This window comes from Lepisosteus platostomus, chromosome 16, assembly GCF_059453375.1.
Source record: "Lepisosteus platostomus isolate fLepPlt1 chromosome 16, fLepPlt1.hap1, whole genome shotgun sequence".
Lineage (NCBI taxonomy): Eukaryota > Metazoa > Chordata > Actinopteri > Semionotiformes > Lepisosteidae > Lepisosteus > Lepisosteus platostomus.
The window spans coordinates 16,326,995-16,344,214 of record NC_142626.1 but is presented as its reverse complement, the minus strand read 5'-3'; the positions used below and the strand labels follow the sequence as shown (position 1 = coordinate 16,344,214).

Here is a 17,220-nt window from a genome sequence, read left to right as displayed (position 1 = left end):
TCCCATATCACCTTGCATTACCTTCAATGCTTCATTCACAGATATTACAATTCCTCTAAAACAACTGTGTAAAATCCTCCAATTAGGATTTGCTTCAACTGCTCTTAAGCCTGCTAAATCAAGGTATACAATTGCAGGGATTTCATTTTGCCAAATAAATATGAAATCTGGGAACTCTTCCATGTCCTCATATTGCATGACTGTGTGGCCAAGTGCAGAGTTTCCATCAGGCTCAGGCAGAGGTAAAGCTGGTTAGAGGCAGGAGGGAAAATGGGTTTAAAGGCCTTAAACCAGCCTTCTCAGAATATGACATGGATATAGCCAATGACAGAATGGTGCTTGAAACGTAAAGAGCCTTTTTTCTGCTAGTCCTTGATGTTTGTGTCTGATGTGGAGATTGAGTTTAATTTGAGACATGTGTTTGACTTCTCTATAGAATTCAGAAGGATAGACCAGGGTCACCCAGTAATCTGTCTCTGAAGAGTCATGTCTCAAAAGAGCAACAAATTAACTTCGGTGATGGATCCTTCACTCCTGACCCCAGGTGACTCATTTAAGCCTTTTGACAGTTGGACATACAATAGGATGGCATGTTTAAAAAAAAGACATAATAAAAATGAAAATAAAACGTACATACAACAAGTACTCAGACCTATATCAAGTTACATTATGTACCTAGAAAAAGCATTAAAATCAATATGACATAATTTGAGACCAATTTCCCCAGATATATATGAATACAAAAAGCATACAAATAAGATACAGTTATTGTACAAATTAATAAATAGAGGTTAGTTCCACAGTGAAAATTACAGAGCCGAAAGAAAAAAAATATATTTCACCTGTTGAGCCTCATTTTATGTAGAGTATATTTAAAACTTTGTTTTATTTCTCTCCCCCGCCCCCTGCATAATACTCAACACTCAGAAACCCTAATCAGAAATATGTGGAATCAACTTCAACATTTTCCTTTCTACTAATTGTTTGCAATGTGGCAGGACTTTTAGTTTCATTATTCTGTTTAAGCCTTTAAAAATGTCACTGTCTTTTATTACATTTACCTTCATGGTACATAAAACATACAGTCTAATTCTATGAGTGATTGACATCAGGTATGCACCAAAACTGCAACATGCACTTGCCATGCTCGTCACAGATAAACAGTGAGACAAGCTAGTATTTATAGGTGTAACGAACAGTTCTTTCCGGACCCTGTGCGGACGACACAATCCGAAGAAGTGGGAAACACTAGGAAAAAGTCATGCAGGGATACGGGGCTGAAAACATGGGGGGCGTGTCTAAAGTGCGCTGGTGCACGGGGGAGGTGTGGCCGAGGCAAACAATCCAAAAGTAATCCATAGAAGGAATCAAAAAATACAAGAAAGTCCATAGCCAGGTGATCCATCCAAACAAGGAATTAAAAACACGAACCGGGTCAGAACCGGCGGACAAGGAACAGGAACAGAGGTTAAAACCTTAACGGGACCAGGCGCTTCCAGGTCCCGGACTCGCACGGTGCGGAAACCAGATGCAGAGCCAGGATGAACGTCAGCGCCTGGCTTTTAATGTGGGCTGGGAAAAGGGGTCAGGTGCACAGAATTAAGTCTGAAGTGAAAGGGCTGGAGCACCCTTAAGGACGAGGGACTATAATCGTGACAATAGGGTAGCCATTCACCTGACTTACAGCACCAGTTACCATGGCAATTAACGTGACAGTCTTGTACCACCTGGAGGCAACTATATACCATTTTTGTCATTAGGTATGAGTGTGCTGTAATTGCAGAGTTAATACATTTTGTGTATGGACTTCACGTCCATAGAATGTGAAATATTTTAGGATCAGTACAGTTACTGTAACTTCACTATTCTAGATTTTGAGTGTGTGAAATATTGCAGGGACAATGTATGTCATTGTCGTGGAATCACATTTTTTATCTCTTTTGTAGTGAACTCAGCACTAACCCACAGAAGCAGCTGTTCATAGTGAAAGAGAACAACTGAGCTGAAAAAAAATATCACCATATACAAACTATTATCCTCCCCAAAATATTGTTGGTATAGCAAAATAACATAGAAGACAAGGCTTTATTGTACAGCTCTTTGGGAGTTAAAGGAAATGATCTGACTGAATTCCCTTTGTTCACAGGTATTCTAGTCCTGAAGATGTCTCCTGTGATTTCTGTACTGGAATGAAGCGCAAAGCTGTGAAATACTGCCAAGTCTGCCCTGCTGCCTACTGTGTGAGACATGTCCGGAAGCACTACACAGAACCAGCTTTGCAGAGACACAGACTGGTGGAGGTGAATGGAGACCAGGAGACCAGACTGTGCCAGCAACACTGCAAAGCTCTGGAGCTGTTCTGTCAGACTGACCAGACACTGATCTGCAGTCTGTGTTCTGCACAGGAGCACAGGAACCATGATACCATTTTTGTCAAGGATGAACATGTACTGGCAGAGGTGAGGAGCTTAATTTACTCATCTGCAGTATACGAAGATCAAAACTGTACTATTTTTGTTAAAAATTGTTATATTGTTTGCTATTTCACTGAACTGGTGGTAATACGTTATATCACCAGTTCAGGACCACACATTTCGGTGGCCTGTCACTCTTACTGGTTTACAAAACTCCTCCAGGCTCCTGTGATGTACCAGTGGTCCCCTTGCGGAGAAGCCTGTACAGTCCCAAACCAGTCCATTCCTCAGAGGTTCCATTTGCACAGTCACTCAAGTGCTTCTTCCTCCCCTACTGTCCCAATCTGCAATCTTCAGAAAAATCCCAGGAGGGACGGAACAATAGTATTAACCTTTAAGGCTAAAAAAAATCTCCAATTCATTATCCTGCCCTGGGACACCCTGACACTTAAACTGGCCTTGCTTTTGTGGTCAGGCTTCCCTTCTTTGGAAGATTCATGTTCATATGTCCTAAGAGACCTGCTGGTGGACCTGGTTTTGCCTTTTTATGCCCAGGTTTCAACAAAACCACACTAATCAACTTGCTCTTAGGCACTTAGGAGTTTCACAACAAAAGTAAGGAATATACCACTAGCAAAACAGGTTTTCTCCCCTCTGGATCCTTCTATCAAAAACTAATAAAAAATGAAAAGAAAACTATTGCTAATCTTCCCTTAACTTTCTCAATGTTGCAAACCACTAATAATACTGGGACTGCTGGCTGGTGTTCTGATGGAAGAGCATAGTCATATAATTACTCGTGCTACCTAAACTCACAATTCTACAACTGCTCTCCCTCCCCGAACTGCAGAAGCTTGGACACAACCACACCTGGCTACTAATATAACGTATGATGTTATGCCTGTGGAATGTGGAATCACCAACTGGACCAATCACTTCACTTCTTTTTTTTTCCAGTGGCATTCCAGGATACTAATCAGGCAGTTTTCACTCACAAAGGAGGCCCTGGCCAAGGCCTTGGCCTGCACCATCACAGAAGGACAAAGCAAATCAATTGATTATTTTAATGAGTGTATTCTAGTTAAGAAATGACAAGGTAAAAAAAATATGAGGTAACAGAACTATCAATAAACCACTGAAGGACCGCACAGGAAATTCTCCATAGCTTTTGAAGATTTTTATGTAATTGTCCTTCTTAAAATTGGCATACAGGGTTTAGGAAATAAATACAGTAATATACAGTACATCAGAGTTCAGTAGTAACTTCTGATATTCTTAAATGTGAATGACTTACTCTATTTTGTCACCTCACTGTGGTCACAGTACTGTTAGAGTGAGCTGGAGAGAGCGATGTTACTCTGTCTCTTCCCTTTCCTTACTCTTCAGATTCTATTTTGGAAATCTCACAGCTTTTCTCGTTTGTTTCTAGGCTGAGCAAATCAGTGTGGAGGAGTTCTATGACGAACTATCCCAGAAGACACACAGACAAGGTCAGTGTGGCAGTGTTACGATCCCTGCCTCCCAGCAACGAAAGAGGCAGAAGATGGCGTAGTCTTAGTTCATTAGTCTACCTATCAGTGTATGCTTTCACCACCACACCTCCGTCTCATCTTGTATTTAAGCACTAGTCTTGTGGGGGGGGTACTATCACGCCCGACATCCCTCCCTAGAGGGCGCTCCACTGCTCCCATTATTGTCCTTGTGATTAAGCTCCCCAGGTGTACCCTTTTAGCATTATTATTTAAAAACCAGCTCCTCCAGTCCTCGGGGCTCATCATTAGGGTAAGATGTCGCGAGGCCGGCCTAGCACCAGGAAACCCTATGTCCATCTCCTGAGGTCATAGGCCTCATCCCCGACATCTCCCACTTCCTGAGCCCGGGTTCTGGAGGATCTCGCCCCGTCATCCTTGGACCTCCATGTTTTGTTTGTCCGTGTGCTCCCCCCTCCCGGGAATTTTAACTTTGTCGCGTCCCAGGATGGATTCCTTGTTGATGGACTCTCGGACTGTGCTTTGACCTGCCCTTGGACCCGCTTAGATTTGGATGCCTTTTTGTCTTCCCCGTACACTGTCTCATGGATTGTCACTATTATTTTGTGCACTATTAAACCCCTGTGTGTTCCCTTTTATCACGCCTCCTGTTTTCTCCAGCTCTTTCCGCATCGCATAGGGTCTTCTACAAGATCTGACACGGATTTCAGTCCCTGTTCATGACAGGCAGTTTGTCTTGAGAAGTCCAAACCAGGTTATTGGGGCAACTGGCATTTTTAGAATTTACACTTATCTTGAGAACCTCTAACCAGGACAGGGTGACAGAGAGTGTTTGTCTTAAAGAGCACTTCAGGTCATTGTGACAGAGTGTTTTGTCTTGAAAATGACAGATCAGGTCAATGTGACACTTTTTCTTAAGATGATCATTACTGTGGTAATATGCATTATTGTGTAGAGACATACTGTAGCTTTCATGGGACAGATATCTATGCCAAATTTAGCACATTATTTCTGGGCAAAAAATATATGTAATAGTTTAACACTATAGAATTTGTCAAGAAAGTGTTTTATTGGTCTTCTTTATGCATACGATCTGCTGTCATTGTTTGCAATAAGGGTCCTTCTCCTTTCCTCTTTACATTCAAGGAAGTAAAGGAGCAGGTTGAGAAAGCACTTCCACTTTCTTTCTCACAAGACTTTGTTATGCATAATTTGATCTCCATTGTGTACTCCTCATTTCTTGGTTTGGGCTTTCAAAACTATAAAATTCCCAGTACTGGTGACATCATTGAATTATTATTTTATTTTCTTACAAAGAAGCAATTCTAAAAAGAGAAAAAAAAACATTAATCTTGGTTTATTCCACTGTCAGCCCCTCAGTGGCTTCTATAAGCATCTTTTTAGCTCCTTCATCTTGTCCTTCACTCTCACTCTCTGTGGTCTCCCAAAGAGCCCTGGGTGTTTGGTACTTTTTATATTAGACCCAGTAATCTTTTTTCTTTTCATAGAATGTTCCATACTCTTACACTTTGGGATTTTGAATGAGGGACAGAGACTGAAATATCTTGGGGGAGTTTTATTATTATTCCAGGTCAGACCTATGGTATAAGTATGGAATATAAGCAGGAGTCAAATATAACTCCCAAATGTTGGGACATATTTCAACTGTGCAATGTTATACGCAGTATAAATAATAGTTTTTATTTCAGCAACCCTTTTAATAAAAAATGTTAACTGGACATTGGCAACTCAATGAAGTCCACTAATCTAAATCCTACTGAGATGTTCTCAGCGATTACTGGCAATTGGATTTAATTAATGTCTGAGTTGTTCATTTGTGAATGGAGGACCAAAGAATTTAGAATTTATGATCACCCTCTCAAGCACATCCCATCATGATATTGGTCAGAGGTTTCTTAAACCGTGATCTAAATGTTTGTTTTTTGTGTAAAAAATGTGCCATTATGTAGGAGTGCTTCTTTCAACAGAAAAAAATAATGTTCATTGTTATACAGCAATAGTCACAGGCACTGGTAATCAAATGTCCTGATCAGATATCAATAACCATTATTTTCCAAGTATTTTGTATTTTAACAATTAAGGCTAAAATATCTGTACTAAATTAGTTCCTTTCTCAATGAAACGTGTTCCTATACATTGACAGATTTTGACAGAATGTACTGTGTTATGCCTTACATATAAGACTATTTTATTCAAACAACAATGTCACTGATGATAAATGTTCTGACCAGGAAGCTTCATTTAAAATTCTATACAGTTCAGACCCTGTGGGACAACAACATATTGTGTCTAATTTGTATAATAGACATGGATAATTACGTAAAAAGTGCTAAATATAGACTTATACCTGCAAATATTATTTTTCCAGCTTTAATAAATTAATTGAAATACTGTTTCTGTGTAATTTGCGGTTTTAAAAAAAATCATATTACTACTTCTTTTCCACAACCATTCAGATGCAGCCATTCAAAACGAGCGGGTTATACCGGGTTAAAACGCGGTGCGCTTGTCGCAGTATAACACAGGTTACCGTATAATCCCGCATAATACCGCATGATACCGCAAGTGAGATAATAGTATTTGGAATTTCCGCCAGATGGAGCTGGTAAAGCTCAACCTCTCATGTACAACGTTTGAGCTGTAGCCATCAAAGTCTTTACCGAAGATATTACTAATAGTATTAGTAATGAATGACCTTGGACAAGCAGTAAACTCAAAGTATAACCCTGGTCCACATTCTTTCTAACCATCTTTGTAAACGAAAAGACTTTCTATTTTCATTGACCGTCTTTGTAAATGAAAATACTTTATTTTTTCATTAACAAAAAGTAACACCACAGCATTTCGTTGATCCAATCACGAAATCATAATTTTGCATGATTCGTTTCCAATCATGCAAAGTAATTCTTGAGAATCTCCGATTCACCATGCCTTTCACATGCTCATAAAAGATATTAATTTAGAAATATAATCATATTACTGTATGTAAACTGTACTGTATATGGCTGCCCCCGGTACTTTAAAGAAAAAATACACACCAGTATTCCATTTCTCCCTAAACATTTTAAGCATCAAAATCTTACATGTGGTTATTTTGGAAACCTTTTTACGTGCTCCTTGCTCCCTCTGACCATGTTACTGAACTGGATGTTTATACAGTATACAGTACTCTGTGAGAAAAGTGATAATTTTAAGCTTTTCTACGAATACGCTCAATACAGGAGTAAACAACCATACTTTTAGAATTTGATTAATAGAGAATATAATATGGAATCGCATATCTAAAGAAATTAATAACGATATAATTATATTCATGTACTGTAACACAAACAGTAGTATATACACATATCTATTGTTATGTGTAAGGCTGTTTCACCTCTTGTCATGCGACTGTGCTAGTGGCATAATGGTTTAAGTGCCTGACTGATAAGCAAGAGTTCAGCTGTTCAAATCCAGCTAGTACTATGAATTTTCTCTTAACAAACATTTCTTTGAAAAAATAAAATAGCAATATTATGGACAATTAATTGACTTTTGTATATTTCTAAATATCACAACATGTTCGAATCTAAGTCATTTTTTAATAACAACAAATAGTCACCGTCTTTCCCTCTGAATCGCTCCAGTAGCAGGAACCTGTATCGTGTGGATCCCTTTAGATCTCCCTTCAGATTTAAAAGGTTATTAATAATATCTTCGGTGTCGCATCTTCCCAGTTTAGCTGATCTTTTGCTGCCTACGCATGCTTACACAGCTCCCTGGGTAAACTATCATACTTGACTGAGAAAGCTTTAGAGAACTTAACATTTTTATTATCAACAAATTGTAAATACGACGTTTACATTGGCGTTATTAATTTTTCACTTGTGTGTATGGAGGAGTGTCAGCTGTCAATGAGAGCAGACCCCCCCTCTTAGGCTAGGCAAATGATTTTTTAAATTTTTGTAAAGAAATAAAAAATTAGATATAATGATATTGTAACACTACAGGGTTCACAGGGGCACCCTCACCACTGCCATATCAGGTCAGCCCCCCACCATCAGGGACTCAAACCCAGACTTCCTGCATCACTCAACTGGGACCCAGCCTCTTGAGCCAAAGGGGAATCTCCCCTCAGCCTGGCTGCTGCAGTCCCTGCTAGAACCAGGGAAGGGTGGTGATGTCACGGCGCTGGTAAGCTGGCTCTCACAAGCAATGGAGGGCATTACAATATATGCATTAATATATAAACATTTACTGTCAAACTTTAAATCAACAATTGATTTAATGATAATCTGTGAAAGTGCAATTAAATACAATATTGTTGTTGTTATTGTTGTTTTTATCCTGTAAAGCGCTTTGAGAAGCCACCTTTAAAGGCGCTATATAAAATAAAGTTTATTATTATTACTGTTATTAATTTGCTGGACAGAGAGCTGAACATTATTATGCAGAAGACAAAGGTAGTGATTTACGTTGCATTGTCAGATTGTGAATCTATAAAGACATTTAATTAAACAAGCGTTGCGATTTAAATGGAAATCTCTCTCTCTCTCGATACTGTAATACAGTTTAAAATAATTAAAAGTCTAAACAGTATCAACTTGAATTCTTATCTCTATTAATGTAACTATCAAGTGGTATTGAATAAATACAGCTTTTTAGTATAGATAACACTTTTCTAAAATGTATTTAAAAAAAACTCCCATCTTCTTTAAAACATAATATGCCAGGAAATGTGTTTGACGCATTAGCAATCGTTAAAACGATTCCGTTGAAAAGCCGGGCGCGATAATTGTTTCGTTCCTTGATTTTCTGATCTGCAAGGCCATTTGGCTGCAGTGAATGAATTCTGTCTGGCATTGCCAGATTGTGAAAAAATAAAAGTATTTTAATCAAGATGGGGGCAAGGGAGTCTTCTCTATGACACTCTCCCTTATAAAATTATTGTGAAACAAAAAAAAAACTAAAAATAAGATACAATCTATAGACATTCGCAACAGCAACTGACAGAAGATAGGACACAGCGACTCAGACACCCGTTGAATGGAAAAGGGCACTTTAATTTTCTGTACAGCTGGTACAGCACCCAGCCATATACAGTTTACATAATATGTTTATGTTCCTAAATTAATGTAGTTTATGACAGATGCATTATGCTCCTATTCTTTTTATACTCAGCTACTAAAATTTCCCTTATATAAATTCCATATAAATATTCAATACTAAGTGGATTAAAATGTGAACAGTAAAGAGATTAAATGATTAAATCTTTTCACTACCGACCAATGCACCACGAGTGCCCCTGTCGGTCATTTTGACCAGCCAATCACGTACCACAGTATGGTGCAGTGGCTTGTGAGTAGTTGCGTGCGATACGGGTTTGTACCGCGAACTTTGAATGGCTTTATCTGTATTTGCGGGGGTATGGAAGTTTGCCACCCTGTGTACATGATTTGTGGACTTGGAGACAGCTTATGACTCTACCCTGGGGTATCTTGTTGGAGGTGCTGTGAGAGTATCTGATGCTGGAGTTGCATCTGTGTGTCATCTGGTCCCTGTATTTACAGAGTGAGAGTTGTGTCTGCATTGTAGGTGTTAACACAGGCATGTTAAAGTGTGTGTTGGACACACCAAGGTTGCATCTTGTCTGCTCTCCTGTTTGTCATCTTTATGGACAGAATATCAAGGAGCAACTGAGGTTTGGAAAGTATCTGTTTTGGGAACCTGAGGGTAGTGTCTCTATTGTTTGTGGATGATGTTGTCCTCTTTGCCTCATCTGATTGTGATCTGGAGAGGTTCACAGCTGAGTGTGAGGTGGTCAGGATTAGGGTCAGCACCTCCAAATCTGAGGTCATGGTTCTCTCTCAGAAAAGATTGGCTTGCTCTGTCCTTGCGGCCCAACTGGAAGAGTATAAGTACCTTCGGGATCTTGTTCCCTAGTGATTGACCCACAGATTGGTGCAGCAGCTGCAGTAATGCAGATAAAATACTGAACCATGGTGATGAAGCAGGAGCTGAGATTTCAGATCAAGCTTTCAGGTCTCTGGTCAATCTTCCCTGTCCTCACCTGTGGTCACAAGGTCGGTAGTGACTTTGGGTAGTGACTGAAAGAATGGAGGTACAAGCGGCAGAAATGAAGTTTGTCCTTATGGTTGGTGGGCTTACTCTCCATGAGGAGCTCAGTGGACTGGGAAAATCTGGTGTGGAGTTGCTGCTTCCTGGATTGAGAGGAGGCTGTTATTGGCAAAAGAGAAGTCTGGTCCACCCTGCTCAGCCACTTATCACCGTGATCCTCACCAGGAGTAAGCAGCTGGAAAATGATGATGTTGATAAATTTTATTACTTCAAAACATGTAGTTCAAATTGATAATGAACCTTTGATTTTGTAGGTAAGACCACAATTGTTTTCCATATGTCTGTTCATCTGATTAGTGATATAATCATACCACTCAATCCAGTAAGTGTATAGGATTGAATTTCTGAAGTAGGTACTGTAACACATCCTGTTGCTCTATCCTCTACCGAAGATCATGCTGGGGATTTCTTTAGTGAATCAGTAGCCTGGACTGTGCCTTATGATTCCTGAACGTGGACTGCACTGTGTTTTACTGAGGGTAACATTTAGAAGTTCTGCAGTTAATGATCCTCAATGCCACATTGATACTGTACCTACAGTATCTGAGTGAGATTGTACCCTGTTGTACTCTAAATGCAGTCATGAAGAGGGCATTTAGTCCATCTTGCATATTTTGTGGTTTTAGATGCTGAGTGAAATTAAAATTTCATTCAATTATTTTGTTTTAAACATCTTGGGTATCAAGTGACTTGGAAACTTGTTCCATATACACACCACTCCTTGTATGGAGCAATTTTTCTCATACTCAATACTAACATTGAATTTCTTTTCATTTTCATGAGCCCAGTGCTGGAGTACTACAGCTGCTAGTGCTGATTTCCCAGTCTGGGGCTCCAAAGCCATTTACATAACCTAGTAAACTGTCTGCCATGAGAGATTTATTAAATTATTGGGAAGCAAATTGCCTGACAGATATACTGTAAGTGTGAAAACACCATCAGTTCTGCTGCTCCAATATACATTTTATTCTGTACTCTATCATGGTCTGGATTTGATGGTTCTTTATCCCTGTCACTGTTTTATAGATGAAGCCCTGACAAGAGTCCAAGACAAATTGAAGTCCAATCTGAAGAGGAGGTTTGAATGCATATTTGAAGGAGTTACTGAACCAGGGAAGAAAACCGTCTTCAATAACATTTACACAGAACTTTATATAACCAAGGGAACTAGTGGAAGTGTCAATGTTCAACATGAAGTGTGGCAGATTGCAGCATTATCCAAGAAAAATGCCTCTCAAGAAACATCAATCAAGTGCAACTACATTTTTAAACTCTTAAGTGGCCCAAAAAAAGCCATCCGAACTGTACTGACAAAGGGGATTGCTGGCATTGGAAAAACGGTCAGTGTGCAGAAGTTTATTCTGGACTGGGCAGAAGGAAAGGAAAACCAAGATATTCACTTCGTTTTTTTTCTTCCCTTTCGAGAGCTAAATTTGATAAATGATGATGAATATAGTCTCATTGGACTTTTCCAGCACTTCTATCCTGAAATGAAAGAAATTGGTAATATTGACTTAGGTGATAAAAATGTTTTACTCATCTTTGATGGTCTAGAAGAAAGTCAGCTTCCCTTAGATTATCAGAACAATAAGATCTGGCGTGACGTAACACAGACAATGTCACTGGATGTGCTGCTGACAAACCTCATCAAAGGAGATCTATGTTCTTCTGCTCATGTCTGGATAACATCCCGGCCAGCAGCAGCTGGACTGATCCCTGCCGAGTGTGTTGATCGAGTGACTGAGGTACGAGGTTTTAACGATCAGCAGAAAGAGGATTATATTAGGAAGAGATTAACTGATGAGAGCCTGGCAGGCTCTATTATCACACATATCAAGTCATCAAGGAGTCTCTACATCATGTGTCACATCCCACTCTTCTGCTGGGTTTCAGCAACTGTCCTGGAGCAAATAATTGGAAAACAAGGCTGTGAGGTCCCGAAAACTGTGACGGAAATATACACACAATTCCTGATAATCCAGACTATCAAGGGACAGAAATACCTCAAGAGAAGTGAGGGATGTATACCAACACTATTAGAGTCAGATAAAGATGTCATTATTAAGCTGGGGCACCTGGCTTTTCAACACCTGGAAAAAAACAGTTTTGTATTTTGTAAAGAAGACTTGAGAGATTGTGGCCTTGATGTCACCCAAGCTTCTTTGTACTCTGGTTTATGTACTGAAATATTTAAAGAGGATTCAGGACTGTTTAAAGAGAAATTTTATTTCTTTATACATTTGAGTATGCAGGAGTACTTTGCTGCTCTATATGTGTATCTGCAGTACTCAAATAATAAAATCAATCTTCTATCTCAAAGCAGAAGAGAAATCCAAAAAAGGAAAGGTGAAGAAATGCATGTGTTTGACCTGCACAGAATTGCATTGGACAAAGCTGTAAAGAGCAAAAATGGGCACCTCGACCTTTTCGTGCGCTTCCTTGTTGGCCTTTCACAAGATTGCAATCAGAAGCTCTTAAGCTTCCTCTTCACACAATCAAAAGGCATCCAACAGAGCCAAAAGAAAACAATCAACTATATTAAAGAATTGATTAGGAAGGGCCCCTCTCCAGAGAGAAGCATTAATCTCTTTCACTGTTTAAATGAACTGAAAGACACTTCCCTAATGGAGAAAGTCAAACAGTTTCTTAGATCAGGAAGTCTTTCAGGAAGATGCCTCTCACCTGAACAGCTGTCAGCACTGGCGTTTGTGTTGATGATGGCAGAAGAGCCGTTGGATGTGTTTGACATGAAGACATACACAACATCCATGGACGGCTGTTTGAGGCTACTGCCACTCATCAAGTATTGTAGACAAGCTCTGTAAGTGATGCAACAAGAATGTCATTTTCGGCAATAAATTCATTTTCTTAAAGTACGATTATAATCATCCACCTTTTGAAATGTCTTCTTTTAAACTGTGACAAAACTGAAGTCATGCCTCTGAGCACCTCCAATCAGCTATCTAAAGCCAATGTAGTAACCCTATATGTCAGGTGAAGATACTTGATTCAGGCTTCCTATCATCTCAGTATTTTTCTGATTTATTATCTTCCTACTCCCCCACTTTGTAATCTTTGTTAATCTGATTATGGTATCCTGACTGCCCCTCCAGTTCGCTCACACTGTATAGATGACAGGGCCTTAGAATGAATACTTCATCTTAGAAGAAGTATTTTCAGAGAATGCAAGTAATTATGAAAATACCCTGATGGCACTTCTTCAAACATTAAAAGCTACAGTACATACAGTACCTCTCATTGACTTTGAAAAAAGAGAGAATTATTGCATAAAGATAAATATCTTATGTAGTTGACATGTTTAAGTGTAAAATAGAGGAGCTTTTTCAACATTCCATGTCATATTGTAAAAGCCATAAACTACAATATAATCTTGAACTATACAGATTTCTTTAGGGATGTGTTATAGAGCAGCCAGAGTTGAAGTGTCAGAAGTAGGTTAATATGCAACGGGGTGGCCTCAGGACACTCCAGATACTTGGAGAAAATGCATAATATTAATATGCAGGGGGCTATTAGGGAATTAGCAACACCTATTGGTAGCAGATTTACCAGTTTAAGAGTACAATGAGTACAGTCTTATTTTTGGGTTAGACCCACACAGGGTAAGTGAGAAACATACACTAATCTCACGGGGAGACTCCTGAGACACTGAAAGACCAGAACCCAAAAGGGGTTCAGCAACAGCCCCAGAGGGGAATGGGGCACTAAGAGTCTCGCAGTGAGGCTCCTGTCTGTCTTGGTCTAGACCTGTGTAATATAATAAATGCAATCTTGCAGTGAGATTGCAAATAAACAGTGTTGTGGTAAGACTCTAAGTTCACACAGTCTGATTTATTGAGCTTTGTAGTAAGTTCAGGAAATCATGCAGCGAGGCTACTGGTTATTTTACGAGTCTCAAGGGGGAGAACTCATGTAATAAAGTTTACAGTTCAGGTTAGAAATCTCATGTTGAAACTGTTAGGTTGTAAGGTAACAGAGAGAAGGGGAAAGCTTTCAATAACACAATTTCTTGTTACAGCTCACTGTTTAGAAACAAGGCAGTTTTGAGAGCATACTGACCAAAATGGAAACAAACAAATTGATGATAGTTTCCATTGATTGTATTTGTAGGTAAAGAACATTAAAAATGGAAGTATCAGATGGGACAAATTTATGATGTCCTCTATTGTATCTGAATCCTAAATCAGGGGCCCATCTTAACTTCATTTCTAAGAAAATGACTCACAGGAGCTAAGTTGTACCAAGGTTATGGAATTGCTGTATGTGCTTTTGACATTAAATTGTCCTTACCCTCCATTTCACCTTTCTTCCATTCCAAAAAAGCAACAGGTTTTCCTTTGAAAGCAGGATTTTAGGCCTTGAAGTGAGGAACATGTGAGGTTTTTATTGCTTCATGTGATAACATTTCTCTTATAACACATATTGTATGTATAAGGAGCCATACTTAAGACTGAAAACACTTTTTGCAGTTTCTTGGCAATTTGCCTCATCTATACTGTTGTCCTCCCTGAACCTTAGAACCTCAAAAACTCATTGAAGCTGTCAATCTCCTAGACATCATATCTGATTCATAGCTCTTTGACATAGCAGTTATCTTGTAACTGTTTGTTACCTTTTCTTCACAGAGTCTGAGACCATTAGAATACTGTATCGAGAATTGCCCTGAATTTAATAACAAATACATTTAAAGTGCAAATAAATTCATATTATTACTTTATATTAATATATTAACACTTCATACTAAAATATTGATCATTATTTTATAATTTTTTATTTCTCTGTACAGGCTGGACCACTGTAATCTCACTGGCGAATGCTGTAAAGCTCTGATCTCAGCTGTTCAGTCAAACCCCTCACATCTGAGAGTGCTGGACCTGAGATCCAATTACTCAGCAGGCAAAGAAGTGAAGTTACTTTGTGCTGTGCTTAGGAATCCAGCCTGTAAAATGGAGACACTGAGGTGAGAACTGCAGGAGTTTAGGAGAAGAGGTGACCTTGAAAGACATGCTACCATAGAGCTATGTGAACTTCAATTAATCTCATTGCTAAATCATTTAATGGATTTCAGCATCAGTTTCCTCAAAGTGATTGTGTACTAATTCTATTTGTTTATCTGATACTTTTTTCATATGATCAGAACATCAGGCAGTTGGCATAACTTCTCAGAATGATCTCCGCTTATCCAGTGCTGTTGTGTTCCAATTATGTTAATGCAACCTGTTAACATCATGTAAACTTTAGTCACAAAGTAGCAATTAAGATATAAAAGCAGGTCTTTATAGTGAAAATAGACATGCTTTTTTCAAACAAATGACTAACAGTAGGTCTTCTCCCATTTGTAGTTTTTTTTTTATTCTGTGAATAAAGTTAACAGCTTCAAACTAAAATAAAATATTAGATTTATAGTAGCAGACTTGGAATGAAGATGGACTGTTAAAACATTTTATAAATTCATAATATAATCCAAGATAAGAAAGTTAGATTAATTTCTGTATTTGTAATACTCTTTTACACCCTGGGTGAATTACAAAAATGAAACACCAGAGTCCGATCAGAATGTTGTCTTTCTGTGTGTTCAAAGATGGGATAGTGATGAACCCCCTTCTTCTTATTTCTGTAGACTGTCCGGCTGTCAGATAACAGAGTGTGGCTGTGAAGCTCTTGCCTCAGCTCTCCAGTCGAGACCCTCAAGCCTGACAGAACTGGACCTGAGTCACAATTGCCCAGGGGACACAGGAGTGAAAAAGCTGTTTGCATTGCTGGAGACTCCAAGCTGTAAACTAGAGAAACTGAAGTAAGTAGAGAGTTCGGGAGAGTAAGACATCAGTCATAAAGAATGTAGCTGTTCTTATAACTTCTGTCTCATACATCTGTGCTCTTGTTTTCTATAATGTAATCGAAACATACATATACAGATGCGGCCACTCAGAAAACGTAGTATATCTTCCAAATGCCTCAAAAATAACACTATGCGGTAGTTATGTAATTCACTGGCCAAAGACAATGTTAATGTTAATGTTAAATAATTAAACTTAAAATTAATATTCCCTATCAAGTGGTATAAAATTAGTATGACAACTTTTTTATAACAATAATGGAAAGTGTTCTTATTATGTATTCTTAGAAACTAATAAAACTTTATAGTTTTTTATGAAGCATATAAACTTTATATACAGTTGTTAGAACAAGAATGTCATTCCAAAATAACCACCATAAGTTACAGAGTTAAAGACTATGATGCATAAAATGTTTGTGAAGAAAGTGGATTACTGTTTTGTACTTTGTTTTTTATATTTAGCTACCTCTACCATCTTCTGTAGGTACATTAGGTATATATTCCATATAAGAACATACTGTATGGCTTTAAAGCACTACAGTGCAGGATGTGTGAAGCATATTTTCATAATTGAAATGTAAAGTTAAATTGTTTCCTGATTACATGTTGCTGAAATCTGCATTCAAACAAAATATAGATTAAGTAGGTAGCTGTATCAGCATGCGTAGGCTGCAAAGGAACAAGTAAAGGTTTATACCATGAAAAGAGAAGAAAAGAAACACGTTTTTGGTCTTCGGGTTCTTCTTCTTCACATCCGAAGAAGGATCCACAGCCGCAACATAGTGTTTCTTTTCTTTTCAGCATTGTATAAATCTTTACTTGTTCCTTTGCAAAATATAGATTATTTCGAAGCAGATGCAAACTTGAAAGAAGGCCACCCCGTTCACAACAAGCTATTTTTTATATCCAACTGAGTAACTTGGTTTTTGTAAAATAGCCCTACTTTCTTTTTTAATTAATTTAATATTTAACACTGTGCTGTAATACACAGTTTAAAATAAAGAAGTCTTAACACTATACAACTTAAATTGTATAACTGGAAAAAGATTATCCCCAGCATTGGCTGGGATTCATTCAATTCATTCATTCTGCCTGCCTTTCTGGTGACTGCCCAAATGCTTCTACACACCAGGTTAAGCTTTCATTGCTCCACCTGGTGGTACAAAGTAGTGCAGTGTGACGACTGAATATTTTTAAAAATGTGCAACACCCCACAGCACTCGTGCTGCAATGTTCTGCATTATCCTCTGTGCATTCTGAATGGCTGGATCTATATAAATATATACATCTGTACAATACTAGGCATTATCCACAAACATTC

The 17,220-nt window shown here is 38.5% G+C and overlaps 1 protein-coding gene across 1 annotated transcript; it reads left to right on the top strand.

Annotated features, from left to right (window-relative positions):
• Window positions 1–440: 440 nt before the first annotated feature.
• Window positions 441–15,861, top strand: LOC148646966 (protein NLRC3-like). The gene is made up of 6 exons (XM_088608958.1): window positions 441–544; window positions 2,147–2,459; window positions 3,844–3,904; window positions 11,069–12,863; window positions 14,850–15,023; window positions 15,684–15,861. The coding sequence occupies exons 2-6, from the start codon at window positions 2,190–2,192 to the stop codon at window positions 15,859–15,861; spliced, it is 2,478 nt and encodes an 825-aa protein (XP_088465084.1). The 5' UTR covers window positions 441–544; window positions 2,147–2,189.
• The last annotated feature ends 1,359 nt before the right edge of the window (window positions 15,862–17,220 follow it).